Source organism: Lissotriton vulgaris, chromosome 6 (assembly GCF_964263255.1).
Source record: "Lissotriton vulgaris chromosome 6, aLisVul1.2, whole genome shotgun sequence".
Taxonomy (NCBI): domain Eukaryota; kingdom Metazoa; phylum Chordata; class Amphibia; order Caudata; family Salamandridae; genus Lissotriton; species Lissotriton vulgaris.
The window spans coordinates 1,167,902,795-1,167,918,788 of record NC_141694.1 but is presented as its reverse complement, the minus strand read 5'-3'; the positions used below and the strand labels follow the sequence as shown (position 1 = coordinate 1,167,918,788).

Sequence of the window (15,994 nt, the reverse complement as noted above, 5' to 3'; positions counted from 1 at the left end):
ACCAAACCCATTACCTATTACCAAATCGCAAATAGGGTTTGCAATTTGGTGTTGGGAAGGGGCGTGTTTAGGGCATTCCTTCCTAATACCGAATCGCAAGGGTATGTAAGAATGTTTTGTGACTGAAATGCAGTCGCAAAACATTTGCATTTTGCCACCAACTTCAAGTTGGTGGTAACCATTCGCAAATGAGAAGGTGTCCCCAAGGGACCCCCTCCCCTTTGTGAATTTTAGTACAAACATTTTGGCAGATCAGGCAGTAGTCCCACGGACCACTGCTTGCTCTTAAAAAATGAAAAGAAATCTTTTCAATTTTCTCTTTAAAGCACAACCTGTTTTCCTGTAAGGAAAACAGGCTGCATTTAAAAAAAAAATCTTGCTTTATTTAAAAGCAGTCTTGGACATGGTGGTCTGCTGACCCCAGCAACCCACCCTCACTGTGAATTTAGTGATTCCCAATGGGTCACAAATTGTGACCTACTTCAATAATATTCATGAGGTAGGTTGATTTGCGACCCACTAGGAATCGCTAAGTGAAACTCATGGAGTTTCATACATTAGGAATAGCGATTACGAAATTGCAATTCACAGGAAATCGCAATTAGGTAATCGCTATTTACAATAGTGATACATGTAACCCTTAGTCCTTTAGGGGCCTCACTTGGAAGTTCTAGATGGCCTGTTGCTGTGAGGAGCAGGGTCAATACTTATTTGAATAAGACGGGTCTTAGTCTAAAGTGGCATGGTGCGTGACAAACAATGGACAGGAAAGCAGCCCGAGTAGTCGGCAGCGGCTGACATTAATTCAAACATTACATCCATCACCTTGTTGTGGTGCACTTTTGGTACCAGTATTTGGTAAACTAAAACCAATACCCCTTTTTAACCCTTTCCTTGCTGCCGTCGGCCATTGGCCAACGGCAGCACTACCTCCCCAGTGCTGCCGTCGGCCAATGGCCGATGCGGCCCCGCCCCAGCATGAAAGCGCCCGCACCGCGGCGGAATTACCGCCGCCGTTAACAGGGTAAAGGCCCTGTGCCGTGAACATGGTCCATCCATGGTATTATCTTTAATTTAGTGGCACAAAATTGATTTATTATCTACAAAATATTTGTGCTTGAGAGATCACCTATTCTTTTCACACCACTCTTTAATCTCAGCAAAAATACTGAAAATGACCCTGATATTAGTGGTTCGTTTTGTGCTACACGTGTTACCAGACAAAGTCAGTGCATTCAGATATTGGAGACTGATAAGACTTTTCTCTTAAAGAATACATGTAATGTACACAAAAAGTCTGCTAAATGTATTTGCCCAGAATTTTGCGTGAAAACAGAATGTAGGGTCAACATTGCAAACACATGTAATGTGAGATACTGTCAGCATATTAATTTTAGTAGCAATTATTTTTCAGCTGCCACAGACATCAGTTTTATATTTACAGCAACACATTTTCAGTTCAAACCCGCCCCCTTGGATGAAGATTTCAGGAAATAGTGCAACTCTGAAATTGGAAAAAGTTCCCCCTAGTTTGCACAGCATGAAATCTCAGAATTTTGCACCTTAGAATAGCAGAGATTCAGTTACATGCTGCAACACCTAGGACAGTATATGATTTTCTTCTGAATTTCACCCTATATTTAATGTTTACATCAATGTGGTGCTGGTGAAATAAACACAAAATCAAAAGACGTCATTAATCCTAGATAGAGAAACAAATGGAAATGTTGAGTTAAGGTTGCCTTTCCATCCTTTGATCATCAATGCTTCTCTGATCATCCTTGATACTGTCAATACTCTTTGTGGTCCATCTTTGAGAGATCAGAGGGGCTCTGACCTCTTCTTTGAGGTGATCATAGTCTATACCGGTCTCACCTGGATCACATTGACCTTAGCACCATTGCTTTTAGAATTGTCATCGGTTTTGTGGTTATCATCACTTGTTATTATAAAAATGATGGAAGAAGAACTAAAAGTCACTTTCTTCTTTGGTCGGTCCCCAACTTTCTGTGACATGACGATTGGTCGAATAGGCCTGTCATTCTGAATGGTCGGCCGTCTTTTCAGAGTCCGCTGGAATCTCAGCAGGCGAAAGCACAAGAGTTGCAAAAGGCATCGTCGGAACTGAAATATGAAAAATACAAAAATAATTTATAAATGGCACTCATTGCTTTATTCTAGTCAAACATTAAGCTAGAAAATGTCCCATTTGAATTCCACTTATGGTTTTTAGGTGGTAGAAGCTGAACCTATTTGCTTTCTCCATGGTTCCCCTCACCTTGCACTGGCCACCCATTATAACTGAGATCATGGAAGGAGCAGCAGGAGACGAATGTATGCAAGGTTTTAAGAGCCCGACTTACATTCTGGGCGTTTCACACCTTGGCATTGCCTTTTCTACTCAACAGCAAATGGAGGTTGTTGAGAGGTTTTGGCTGCAAAAATGTCTCAAAGAGTACATCACGTCATTGGGTGTCAAAAAGCACATGATGTAACTTTTGCTGCCCCAGACTTTTTGGAAAATTTACGTTTGCAACTAAAATTGTACATTCCCATGAACAGAAGCTAATAGTATCTACTGGGCTTCCCCAAGCAGTATTATAATTAAATGCAGTTAATGATGTTTCTGACATACCTGCCCATAATCAGGTCAGTCAGCCACTAAGTGTGAGAACCCTTTTACTAGTATTCTCCATCAGGTGTCACAATTATGATTGGGTTTTTATTACTTAGGAAATGGGTCTAGCAGGCAGCCTTTAGTTGAAACATGTAATGTTTCTCCTGGAAAAGTATCGCTTGCAACTGCCCAATTGTGCAAGCTATGCTTAAGTACTTAAAAATAATCTCTTTGATCAGCTTGGTTCATCAACGAAGGATTTTGCAAATGAGTCTTTTTATTTAATCTGTAAAGCCTCCAAGACTGTAAAAGCACTGGGGGTTGGAAACACATAGTTCAAATTCAATAACAGTAGTGAGCAAGTTTGACTGAATCCATGCACAGATTTTTTTTATTTTTCCCGAAAATTTCTTCAGATAACAAAAACTCTATTGCCATTCTGTACAAATACTCTGATCAATATTATTCCTAGTATCACTAAAACTAGCTTTTTCATCATTAAGAGAAGTGGAATGCAACCAGTAGAATAGCACCACTCATGGTTTGCTGTCAGAAGTAGCAAAATATTGCATGAGGTATGCATACCTTTACACCAAAATCAATACCGCGATTGCGAAGTTACCACGCCTTCCTTTACCACACAAGTCAGTGTATCAGAAGAGAATGTGTTGGACTTAGTATCCAACACCAGTCCAACACTGTGTTCCCTAAAGCAAGTCATTGAAATGACTTGCAGGGTTAAAGGAACACGTGTTAACATCACAGTCGGGGTAGTGATTATGTTGTGAAGACAGGTTGTGAGGCGTTTCCCATTGTACGAAAGTATCTACATTTTCTATGTCTTTTAAAAAAAAAAATATAAAAACTAGAACAATGGAGATACATGTAGTCCATGAATATACCAAAAGAAACAATAGTACAATGACCAATAATAAACATTTAAAAATAATAAAAGGCAATACTATGATATTAGGGTATTTTGTCTGTAGCATTATAGGGGACTTTTACATTAAAAAACACGAAATTAAGAAGAAAGGGAATGGGGTGAGATACTACGGTGTCCCATATCGAAATAGTCGTAAAAAGACTGAAAGGTTAAGACAAACTACATGAAAATGTAAATATAGAGGAAGTATTTTGACAGAATAAATGGGGTGCTGAAGTCGTACAGTGATGTATCGGTCCTGCTCGTGAAAATATAGTTCCTTGACAAATATATTTGTTTTTAACATTCCCTATTCTTACAATATTGACAATACAGCAAATTCCATTGCCATCACGTTCTCCTCTGTAGCTGAACAAATTCATCACATTTTCACAGCCTACTTCTTGTTAAAGCTGTCTGCAACAGATCCAAGCAATCGCTGTTTATGCAGAACGAATACAGAAAGCTAGCAATAACCGGCTCCTGACCTTGCTAAATGTAAAACCGGTGTACCAGATTACCTTTCACAGTTCATAGTCAATCATAGTCAGTAGAACCCAGCCAGTCAACACGGACTTAACACGTGACCTAGTTAACTAGTCAACCGTCTCTAGTGTTAACTGAAAGCATCACCTTGTTCTACATCAATTCACAAAAGCCAGCTGTGTGCATCAACCAGCCATTTCTTTAAAGCCTTTGGCTCTACTATTTTATACCACATGATTTGGTTGCCAAATTGCTGTTGACGTCTGGGGTATTTTAAATTCTAACTGTGGCTTTTCTGTTTTAGCATCAGTACAGCCAATGGTGTTGGAATAGCCTTCATCGCAGAGGTGCTGCCATCAATGTTACATCACTGAAGTCATAGGGATTGTTAACCCCTTCGCAGCGGGGGTAATTCCCCTGCTGTGCTGGGGGGTGAAGGGTGGGCGCTCACAGCGCCCCGGTGCTCATGATGAGCTCAGCTCGTCATGAGGCACAGTGCTCGTGTGCTCATGACGAGCTGAGCTCGTCACGGTCACACCCGTTTTCGTGGAACGTTCAGCACAGCAGGGGAATTATCCCCACGTATGAGTGTTCCACGGCTCATCACGAGCTGAGCTCGTCATGAGCACGGAAGGAGTTAATAAGTCAAATGTCACACAAAGAACAAGTATAGAAAATGAGCCCCTCCCATTCAGCGGGAGATTGGTAGGGTGTGGTATGCAACTGATGCCACATTTTGGAGCACACTGTTACAAATATATCATTAAATCATGGTTAGGTAGTGCATTAACATTTACAGACAGCGCATTTTCCAAGCTGATGCCCTCTAAATTCGTACTGACTTGCAATTTTACTAATAAATTATATTGTGAGCAAAATAAAAATGTGGGGAAATATGGTTTGAGCACATATTTATGTTTGCACTTCAACAAGTAAGGTGAGCGCTGTATTGGTTATATTTGGAAGGTTGGCTTTGTATTGTATTGTTACCAAGGACAGCGCAAAACAGTTTTTTAATGCTATCCTTTTGGCTTGTAGGGAGATTGGCAAATTGAGGGTATCTCCGGGTCCTTCAACGAAGGATGGCTGGTTGAGATCTATGAGATATATTGCTAAGTTTGATTTTTCGGATCAGGGGAAAAATAGAGATGAGTTTTGGACCCCCTTTCTGACTTGGTACGATCAACTAACGGGACTCTAGAGCAAGGGTCCAATGATGAAGCCTCTATCTGCCTCAGCTGGTCCAGTCTCCTCTGCACGAGCAGGGAGACGTGGAAAAATGGTGTGTGGATCGGTATTTAAGGAGGAGGTCTCTTTATTTACATTTCAAGGGTGTCATTTTAAGAGCCTTTACCTTGTTTCAGTTTCTCAGCAAATGAGGTTTGAATAACCCAGGGTTGGTATCGTTAGTAAAGAAGGGTGACATTTAGGCAAATGAGGACTAAAAAACAAAAACAAAAACGTAAGGTGTGCTGATTTTTTTGATCCTCTTAAAATCTATGGGGCAGATTTATGATGCCCTTGCGCCGCAATTGCGTCACTTTATTTGACGCAACTGAGGCGCCCTATTTACAACGTGACGCATCTAGGAGATGCGTCACGTTGTAAAGCCCTGCGCCATAAGGAGGCGTTCCTGCGCAGGGGGGGGCGTTCCTGCGCAGGAACGCCTCCTGAAAGTGGCTGAGTGAAAGCTATGAGATTTCACTCAGTCACTTTCAGGCCAATGCTGCGTCAAAACCCTGCGCCTGCTTGAAGCAGGCGTAGGTCTTGATGCAGCATTGTGTAGATGGCGCACCCCCGAGCCTTGCTGGAGCTGCGTCGCGCTTGCGACGCAACTCCAGCAATGCGCCACATTTCCGGCACAGATGCGTCACGCATCTGTGCCGTTTTTGCACCATGGTGCGCCGCATTATAAATGCGGTGCACCATGGGTGGTGGAGCTGTGGCGCACTGTGGCGCACGTTAACTGGCGCATCCCTGGGGATGCGCCAGTTAACATAAATCTGCCCCTATGTTTCTATCACACTTCGGACTTACAATGAAATAGCTTCATTGAAGCTTTCCTAAGTGCTGGTAGATATTGAAATATTTCTACAGTTTCTTTATAGGTGTTTACATTTTGTTCTGTGTTAGCAAGTAAAGCTATCCTGCAGCCTTTCCTTTCACACCATCAAGATTGCCACATACCTCACTTTGCAAAATCCTCTCAAGTTGCAGTTGGAGACTGAAAATGAAACAGCAGTGTTCATGTTAAAAGAATAAGCAGCAATTTGTCGGACATCATAGCCTGACATTCTACCTTAATCATTGAACGCACAGCAAATGTGACAGGATAAAAGCAAAGGTGAGAGGCATCTTTATTACTCCTCCACCTTAGAACTCAAGGCTGATTATTTTTGGGGTGCTGCAGTACCCTGACACCCCTGCTTCCTATGATTGTAACTGAGTGTCTAAGGAAGTGAAAAACACTTTCTTCTGTTTCTATTGCTCCAAGAACTTGTCAGCCTGAGTCTGATCAAAGCTCTTCCCCTGCTCCTCCTACTGGTCTCGTGTGTCCCATAAATAAAATAATACCTTTCTACTCATGAATATGTAGATCACTGGGTTATACGCAGTGCTGGATTTGGCAAAGAAAGAAGGGATAATGGCTGCCGTGGGAGTGATGAGGCTGCTGTGGCCGGTCGCTACCAGGAGGGAGACTACAGCATAGGGCATCCAGCAGACGAGGAAGGTGGAAATCATGAGGAAGCACATCTTAGCCACTTTCTTCTCATATCTTAAAATTCTGATGACTTGAACAGTCTGGAGTTCCTGGACACAACGAAGCTGTGAAGAGAAAAAAAAGAAAAGGCTAATATCTCATAGCTGTATGCCATAACATCAACCAAAATAGCATCAAAGTGCAATAATATTGACAACAAACTATTGACTTGCACACTGTTGTCAAAGTAAGCATACAATCGAGGTTCCAAATGTACTATACCAACACCACATCAACTCACCTTGGCAATATTGTGCAAGTTGATATCTTGCAGATTATATCATTGTAGGTCTATATTTCAGTGTCAATATTTAGGTAGTATACCATCATGCAACAAATATTGAAATGGTGTGTTTGGAGGTTTGCCCAGACGAGTGATGAAAAAACCAGTGCATAATTTGAGCCGGTGGTTTACGGTGCCTGGCACCAGCACTTTGGGGCACATGCATCAACCTATTTAGGAAGTGCAAACGGTGCGAATCGGTAAATTCGGCCGTTTGCACTTCCTAAATACGTTTTTGGGATGCATTATGCATTTTTGTGAAAATCGCTATTATAGCGATTTCCAAAAATGCGATTGCTTTTAAGGAATCGCAATTTTGCGATTCCTTTAAAGCAAAGCATCATTGTTTTGAAATTTGCAAATTTCAAAATAGGGAGTGCAAATTACCACGAGGTTGAACCTCGTGGTAATTTGCGAAAATGTTTAAATATGCACAAAAATGCATTTTATAAAGTGTAATGTTACAGACACACATGTCCTTAGGACATATGTGTGTGAAACATGCATTTAAAAATACATTACTGGGGTGCAGGGGGGGTCCTTTGGACCCCCCCTGCACCCTTGGAATGCATCAACAAATTGCGAATTTGGAAATGCCTTCCCATTGACTCCTACGGGCCTTATGGTCTCACCCTGGAGATACCCATTAAGGGCACTCAAAAAGGGTTCCTTTCTGTGGTTCCTAAATACAAGCGCCAAAGTTTTTATGAATAAGACACCTAAAGCATTTCTGATCCCAATAGTGCATATCTTGACATGTTCAACAATTATATCCAAAAAACAAAATTATTCATTAAAATCAAATTTATTAAAAGCTTAGTCAAAAAGCAGCATATAGTCAACAGATTTGCATATAAAAATAATCACAATACATTAACATTGTATACACATAGATTCACAATAAATAAAAATAGCCAAGTTGTCGACGCGTTTCGGTGTTAAGATTGATGATACACCTTCCTCAGGACTACAATCAAATTTCTTCAATCTAAAAATATATGGAACAGTCAATTAGTATACACTCATTGAGGGATTTTATTTACAGAAAGTTTTTTAACAATTATATCGGTGTCTAGATTATAAATTAAAACAATTTCTTACTCAATTTGCAGTATTCAATTTGCATTCTCAGTTTCAATCCTGGGGATAGATAAATCGTATCCACTCTTATGTTTCGGCTTTGTTCCTTTAAAAAACCTGTGTACACATAATATTATGTTGTGTATAGTTACTGAGTTAATTTTAGACCACAAGACTATTTCTATATCATCACTAAGCTTTGGATGATCTAATGCTTACTTTGTATTTTATAGTTGGAGCCTTGGGGTTTTATTCTCTTGTTTTGATATCAACCAAATGGAATTCTTTTCCCTTGTCCACTGTTAATAACCAAGATCGTTCTTTAAAATAACCTGTGTATACATAATGATATCAGGTATACAGTCAGTGTATTCTCTCTAAGACACAAACATTTCAAGTGCTATGCAAGACTTATGGAAAATAAGCTTACTTTATAGCTGGTCGCATTCGGTGTCATTCGTTGTATGAAAGACCTAGGATCAACCTTGAGTTGGCGTCTTTTCCAATTATCCTGCTTTAATTTGCGGTCGGATGGCGTTCTTCTTTTTAAAAATTGAAGTTTCACTGTGTCTAAATAAACAAGAGTGGAGTGCACATTTAGCACTTTGTCGTATATCCGATATTTAGGGGTGATACTATTACTGCGTGTCTCAATCTACATACACGCTATTAGGTACAGTGCGCCCCATTGTCATTTAGCGGTAAAGTTGTTGAGTATAGGTAGCTCTACCCTATATTACCCAAACACAAAGAGTATGTAGTCTGCAGCAGGGAATATTAATAGATCCTTGTAGCAAAAACGGCTGAAAGCATGTTCCTAAAAAAGATCTACTTTAAGCCCTCTTAGGTTCCACTTAGTTATATAAAAGGTTTAGAGTCCATTTATACTGCGTGTCCGCATCTCCATACACGTTACTGGATACTTTGCGCCCTGTTTCCCCTGTCCTCTTACCTCTGTGGTTAGAGCTCCTCGCCGCCTGCCTGGTAACCCGGTCTCCAGCGTCAGTTAGCGCGCTTTGAGAACCGGCACCTTTTGTACTTTCCGGCGGTGTGTCACAATTGATTAAATAATTACACCTGTGTAGACGATCCGCAGGCGATGAATGTCCGCCATTTTAGTAGTTTTTTTACTAATCTCCTTGCCTCATGGTGCCTGTAAGTGAGGAAGGACTTACTCAAAAGGTCATGACTCATATACAAGAGTCGAGTCGTTTGTTTTTGTTACACTGTGCCGCTTTTTGTTAATCTTTACTTTAAACAGTGGTCCCAATTTGCCCTGTTGGTGGAGCTTTAAATTATATGCTCCTGAAAATAAATGCTCGGACGTACTGCTCGTTTTTTTTGTTTCAATATTTTGTCGCCATTTTAGTAGTTTTCCTCATCTTACTTCGTGGATTTTGGTACTGTGGGACTTAATGGTGCCTACAAACGAAGAGGGACTAACGGCTGCCGCGATGATATTGTGTCTATAGCCCTAGAAGTTATTTGATCGATTTATTTAATTTCCTAATAGACTTCCACATTATAAATTTGTATTGTCGAGTTTATACAGAATTCTGATTCTCGAAATTTAGTCAATCTATAGCGGGGCATATTATCACTATTTTCACACCAAAATCGCCCGCCATTTTAGTAGTTTATTAATATATCCTTAAGGATATATAATTAGGGTTAAAAAGTCTCTGTGTTGTGGTGTCTAATGAGCTTAATTACTGGCGGTACAACTTAGTTTGATCAGAAAAATAATTTTAGGTAATCCACAAACTCCTTTGTTTTTTTCTTTCATGGTACAGCCTAATGTAGTCACAGGTTAAACATTTTCTTGTTGATTATTTCTATGCTCCTAGTTATATAGTTGACCATAATCACATATTATCCCTGAAGTTTCCATATGTATGGAAATCGGAGCATATTGGGAGAATACAGGGAACATATGTACAATTTATGCTACCCAATTCGATATGTGGGAACATAATTAACCGCTACATCGACAAAGGGCTCATAATTGAGAGGGGCTTCCGATTGTCATCATATGGTCACCCCTTACAATCTTCTTTATCCTCACATGAAAAGACATTTTTATTGCGAGGGTACATGCCCTCAAACAAATAGGTTTGTTCGATATTGTGCCTATCAAAGCAGGAAAATAGTATTCTTATTCAGCAATATACCATTTCTGGGCACATCATAAACTATTCTTAAGAAAGGTTAACATTTTACATATTGATGAAAACAAAATCATTTCCAAAATAAGTGTTACGATGTATATCTTGCAGCTTAACATGGTACACAAGCCGGGCACTGAGTTCATTATCGTACTAATCTTTCCCATTCCTCCCTACTGTTGAGGCCCTGAGTATAGGTACGAAATTTAGACATAAAGAACTGTTCTCTTTGTTTACGTTTAACGTCCAAATTTCCTCCTCTCATAGTGGTTTTTATTTTTTCCACTATACACCATTTTATCTCATCTTCTCTATGTTTTTCAGTGATCCAATGGTCTACTAGTGGGGCGTTTTTCTTATGGTTTTTTAGGGCAGATCGATGTTCGGATAGTCGTACTCTAATTTCTCGCCCAGTTTCACCAATATATCCCTTTTGGCAGGGACAGATTATTAGGTAGATAACATTCTGGTAGATAACTGTAGAACCCAGAATGTTATCTACCTAATAATCTGACCATTGGATCACTGAAAAACATAGAGAAGATGAGATAAAATGGTGTATGGTGGAAAAAATAAAAACCACTATGAGAGGAGGAAATTTGGACGTTAAACGTAAACAAAGAGAACAGTTCTTTATGTCTAAATTTCGTACCTATACTCAGGGCCTCAACAGTAGGGAGGAATGGGAAAGATTAGTACGATAATGAACTCAGTGCCCGGCTTGTGTACCATGTTAAGCTGCAAGATATACATCGTAACACTTATTTTGGAAATGATTTTGTTTTCATCAATATGTAAAATGTTAACCTTTCTTAAGAATAGTTTATGATGTGCCCAGAAATGGTATATTGCTGAATAAGAATACTATTTTCCTGCTTTGATAGGCACAATATCGAACAAACCTATTTGTTTGAGGGCATGTACCCTCGCAATAAAAATGTCTTTTCATGTGAGGATAAAGAAGATTGTAAGGGGTGACCATATGATGACAATCGGAAGCCCCTCTCAATTATGAGCCCTTTGTCGATGTAGCGGTTAATTATGTTCCCACATATCGAATTGGGTAGCATAAATTGTACATATGTTCCCTGTATTCTCCCAATATGCTCCGATTTCCATACATATGGAAACTTCAGGGATAATATGTGATTATGGTCAACTATATAACTAGGAGCATAGAAATAATCAACAAGAAAATGTTTAACCTGTGACTACATTAGGCTGTACCATGAAAGAAAAAAACAAAGGAGTTTGTGGATTACCTAAAATTATTTTTCTGATCAAACTAAGTTGTACCGCCAGTAATTAAGTTCATTAGACACCACAACACAGAGACTTTTTAACCCTAATTATATATCCTTAAGGATATATTAATAAACTACTAAAATGGCGGGCAATTTTGGTGTGAAAATAGTGATAATATGCCCCGCTATAGATTGACTAAATTTCGAGAATCAGAATTCTGTATAAACTCGACAATACAAATTTATAATGTGGAAGTCTATTAGGAAATTAAATAAATCGATCAAATAACTTCTAGGGCTATAGACACAATATCATCGCGGCAGCCGTTAGTCCCTCTTCGTTTGTAGGCACCATTAAGTCCCACAGTACCAAAATCCACGAAGTAAGATGAGGAAAACTACTAAAATGGCAGCAAAATATTGAAACAAAAAAAACGAGCAGTACGTCCGAGCATTTATTTTCAGGAGCATATAATTTAAAGCTCCACCAACAGGGCAAATTGGGACCACTGTTTAAAGTAAAGATTAACAAAAAGCGGCACAGTGTAACAAAAACAAACGACTCGACTCTTGTATATGAGTCATGACCTTTTGAGTAAGTCCTTCCTCACTTACAGGCACCATGAGGCAAGGAGATTAGTAAAAAAACTACTAAAATGGCGGACATTCATCGCCTGCGGATCGTCTACACAGGTGTAATTATTTAATCAATTGTGACACACCGCCGGAAAGTACAAAAGGTGCCGGTTCTCAAAGCGCGCTAACTGACGCTGGAGACCGGGTTACCAGGCAGGCGGCGAGGAGCTCTAACCACAGAGGTAAGAGGACAGGGGAAACAGGGCGCACCGTATCCAGTAACGTGTATGGAGATGCGGACACACAGTATAAATGGACTCTAAACCTTTTATATAACTAAGTGGAACCTAAGAGGGCTTAAAGTAGATCTTTTTTAGGAACATGCTTTCAGCCGTTTTTGCTACAAGGATCTATTAATATTCCCTGCTGCAGACTACATACTCTTTGTGTTTGGGTAATATAGGGTAGAGCTACCTATACTCAACAACTTTACCGCTAAATGACAATGGGGCGCACTGTACCTAATAGCGTGTATGTAGATTGAGACACACAGTAATAGTATCACCCCTAAATATCGGATATACGACAAAGTGCTAAATGTGCACTCCACTCTTGTTTATTTAGACACAGTGAAACTTCAATTTTTAAAAAGAAGAACGCCATCCGACCGCAAATTAAAGCAGGATAATTGGAAAAGACGCCAACTCAAGGTTGATCCTAGGTCTTTCATACAACGAATGACACCGAATGCGACCAGCTATAAAGTAAGCTTATTTTCCATAAGTCTTGCATAGCACTTGAAATGTTTGTGTCTTAGAGAGAATACACTGACTGTATACCTGATATCATTATGTATACACAGGTTATTTTAAAGAACGATCTTGGTTATTAACAGTGGACAAGGGAAAAGAATTCCATTTGGTTGATATCAAAACAAGAGAATAAAACCCCAAGGCTCCAACTATAAAATACAAAGTAAGCATTAGATCATCCAAAGCTTAGTGATGATATAGAAATAGTCTTGTGGTCTAAAATTAACTCAGTAACTATACACAACATAATATTATGTGTACACAGGTTTTTTAAAGGAACAAAGCCGAAACATAAGAGTGGATACGATTTATCTATCCCCAGGATTGAAACTGAGAATGCAAATTGAATACTGCAAATTGAGTAAGAAATTGTTTTAATTTATAATCTAGACACCGATATAATTGTTAAAAAACTTTCTGTAAATAAAATCCCTCAATGAGTGTATACTAATTGACTGTTCCATATATTTTTAGATTGAAGAAATTTGATTGTAGTCCTGAGGAAGGTGTATCATCAATCTTAACACCGAAACGCGTCGACAACTTGGCTATTTTTATTTATTGTGAATCTATGTGTATACAATGTTAATGTATTGTGATTATTTTTATATGCAAATCTGTTGACTATATGCTGCTTTTTGACTAAGCTTTTAATAAATTTGATTTTAATGAATAATTTTGTTTTTTGGATATAATTGTTGAACATGTCAAGATATGCACTATTGGGATCAGAAATGCTTTAGGTGTCTTATTCATAAAAACTTTGGCGCTTGTATTTAGGAACCACAGAAAGGAACCCTTTTTGAGTGTTGCTACATTTCCCAGTCCTTTCTGGGTGTGCTAGGGAAAACACTCTCTTTTTTGAAGATACCCATTAAGGGACCATCTCTCAGGGAAGCCAGGAAGGGTTTCGCAGCGGTCGAAGCGCCTTGGGACCCTACGGGTAAGTAGTGCGCTATATAAATGCCAATACATTTACATTTACATTTATGGCCCATAGGAATCAATGGGAATTGCGAAAATGCACTTAGGAATTCGCTACTTAGGCGGCAGACCCGAGAGCAGAGGACGGCCCAGACCAGGGTTCGATTCCCGGCGTGGCAGGTTTCTGGACCAGGGTCAGCGGACTCGATAATTCTCTCGCCTCGGTGCCCACTCCGATCAGCGATCACACTCGGCAACTCTGGGCATTAGCTTGCCTCATCTTCACTAACGGCCCCACCAGACCGCCGGGGATGCCTGGTCTCACCCTGGAGATACCCATTAAGGGACCATCTCTCAGAGAAGCCAGGAAGGGTTTCGCAGCGGTCGAAGCGCCTTGGGACCCTACGGGTAAGCAGTGCGCTATATAAATGCCAATACATTTACATTTACATTTATGGCCCATAGGAATCAATGGGAATTGCGAAAATGCACTTAGGAATTCGCTACTTATTTGGAATTCGGTAAAAATTGCGATTTTTACCGAATCCCAAATGAATAGCCAAAAAAATGATGCATACCATTTTGCAATTCCTAATTTGCGATTCGGTATTTTTCGCAAATTAGGAAATGCAAAATGTATGAATGATGCATGTGCCCCTTAATTCTTAACACCAGCGGTTGTGACAGTCTGCCACATGGTCGGGCAGTCTGCCAAATTTTGGTATGAGAACAACAACAGCTGTTTATTAATTTGATATGCATTAACAATCTCTAATATGTGCCACCTAAGCCATTCTTTTAGCTTTTGGGCTCTTGATTAATATGAATTGGCACAATGTAGGAGGGTAGTAGTTGTGTTGGTATTGTAACTGGCAGTGCTCAGGGGCATTGGATAATGCAAGCTACTGTGTCCTACTGATAGGGCTGTGACACTTAGGAGTATATTCACCAAAAAAATGTTGGAGGGCGGAGTAGAGCCAAATTTGCTCCAGCATTTTCAAAACACACGGTGTAGGAAGGTGGATATCTGACTATGGTTACCCCCAAACTTTTTGCCTGGTGTTTAGCTGGTTTTTGACATAGTTGGCCTGGGATCCTGCTATTCAGGTTCCCAGGCAGATTGCTCTCTCCTTAAAATGGACTCCATGTACCCTAGGTGCATAACATAATTGGAACTGGTTCACCTTATAGGCCCCTATAACAGTGTACCCTAGGTACCCAGGGCATAGGTGCATCCAAGGCCTACCAGGGGCTGCAGCACGTATTGTGCCACCCCTGGCCTGGCCTCCAGATTTGACACAACTTGCTGATCACTCAGCTGGGGTAAGTTGGTGTAATCACCTCTTACTTAGATATAGTATCCCTATATCTAACCTTAAACTGGACACATGTTAACCTGTAAGCCATTCCTATGGAAGGCCCCTGCAATCTTGGGGGCAGAGTGCGTGGTTACATGTGAGATGGTGCTCTAGCATGAGCTGAGCCTGTCTGCAGCTGTCGGGAACCACTCCCTAAGCTGTTCTGGGATATTGCCATACCATATACTCTTAAGTGCATTATAATCCTCGCGGTTATATGCTATCTTTGGTTTGGCTTTATCAAAACATGTCGAGTAAGGTGTCATACGAATTGGAATACTATCCCCTCGACAGTTCTGTCGACGGGGATAGCATTCCACCCTTCTAGAGGGACACGACATGTGTGTAGCCTTAACCCCGGTTAAAGTTAACCAGAGCCTCAGCATCACAAAATGGATGCTGCCACCACAGACACAAGTCTGGCCTCCTGCTGCTGGGAGTCCTTCCAGCGAGGAAGGCCTGGACAAAGGGTTTCCTGCCTGGGGAGGTGCGAGCACCACCCCAGACAGGGTTTTGTGTATTGGGTAGGACAGGGCTGAATAGAATCAGACATGCCCGGGGCACACAAGGTGTCCCCGTGCATAGGCCAGTCCAAACCGGTCCTGGGACTTTCCAGACCCAGGCCTGGCGAGGAGCTGGACAAAGGAAAGGGGGTGTAACCGCCCCCCTTCCTGGTTCCTCCCAGAGGAGGGACCTAGTAGGTGATCCACCCCTCAGATTGGGAATAAGAGTGGGAGCAGTGCCATTGCACAACAGATCATCC

General features: G+C 40.6%; 1 protein-coding gene across 1 annotated transcript in view; it reads right to left on the bottom strand.

Annotated features, from left to right (window-relative positions):
* Positions 1-1,756: 1,756 nt before the first annotated feature.
* OPN3 (opsin 3) overlaps positions 1,757-15,994 on the bottom strand; it is a 424,625-nt gene continuing 410,387 nt past the window's right edge. Inside the window, exons 3-4 of the mRNA XM_086925365.1 lie at positions 6,603-6,854; positions 1,757-2,124 (exon numbers count right to left, since the gene is read on the bottom strand). Coding sequence (XP_086781491.1) covers positions 1,861-2,124; positions 6,603-6,854 — 516 coding nt within the window. The 3' untranslated portion in view covers positions 1,757-1,860. The remainder of the gene's footprint in view (positions 2,125-6,602; positions 6,855-15,994) is intronic.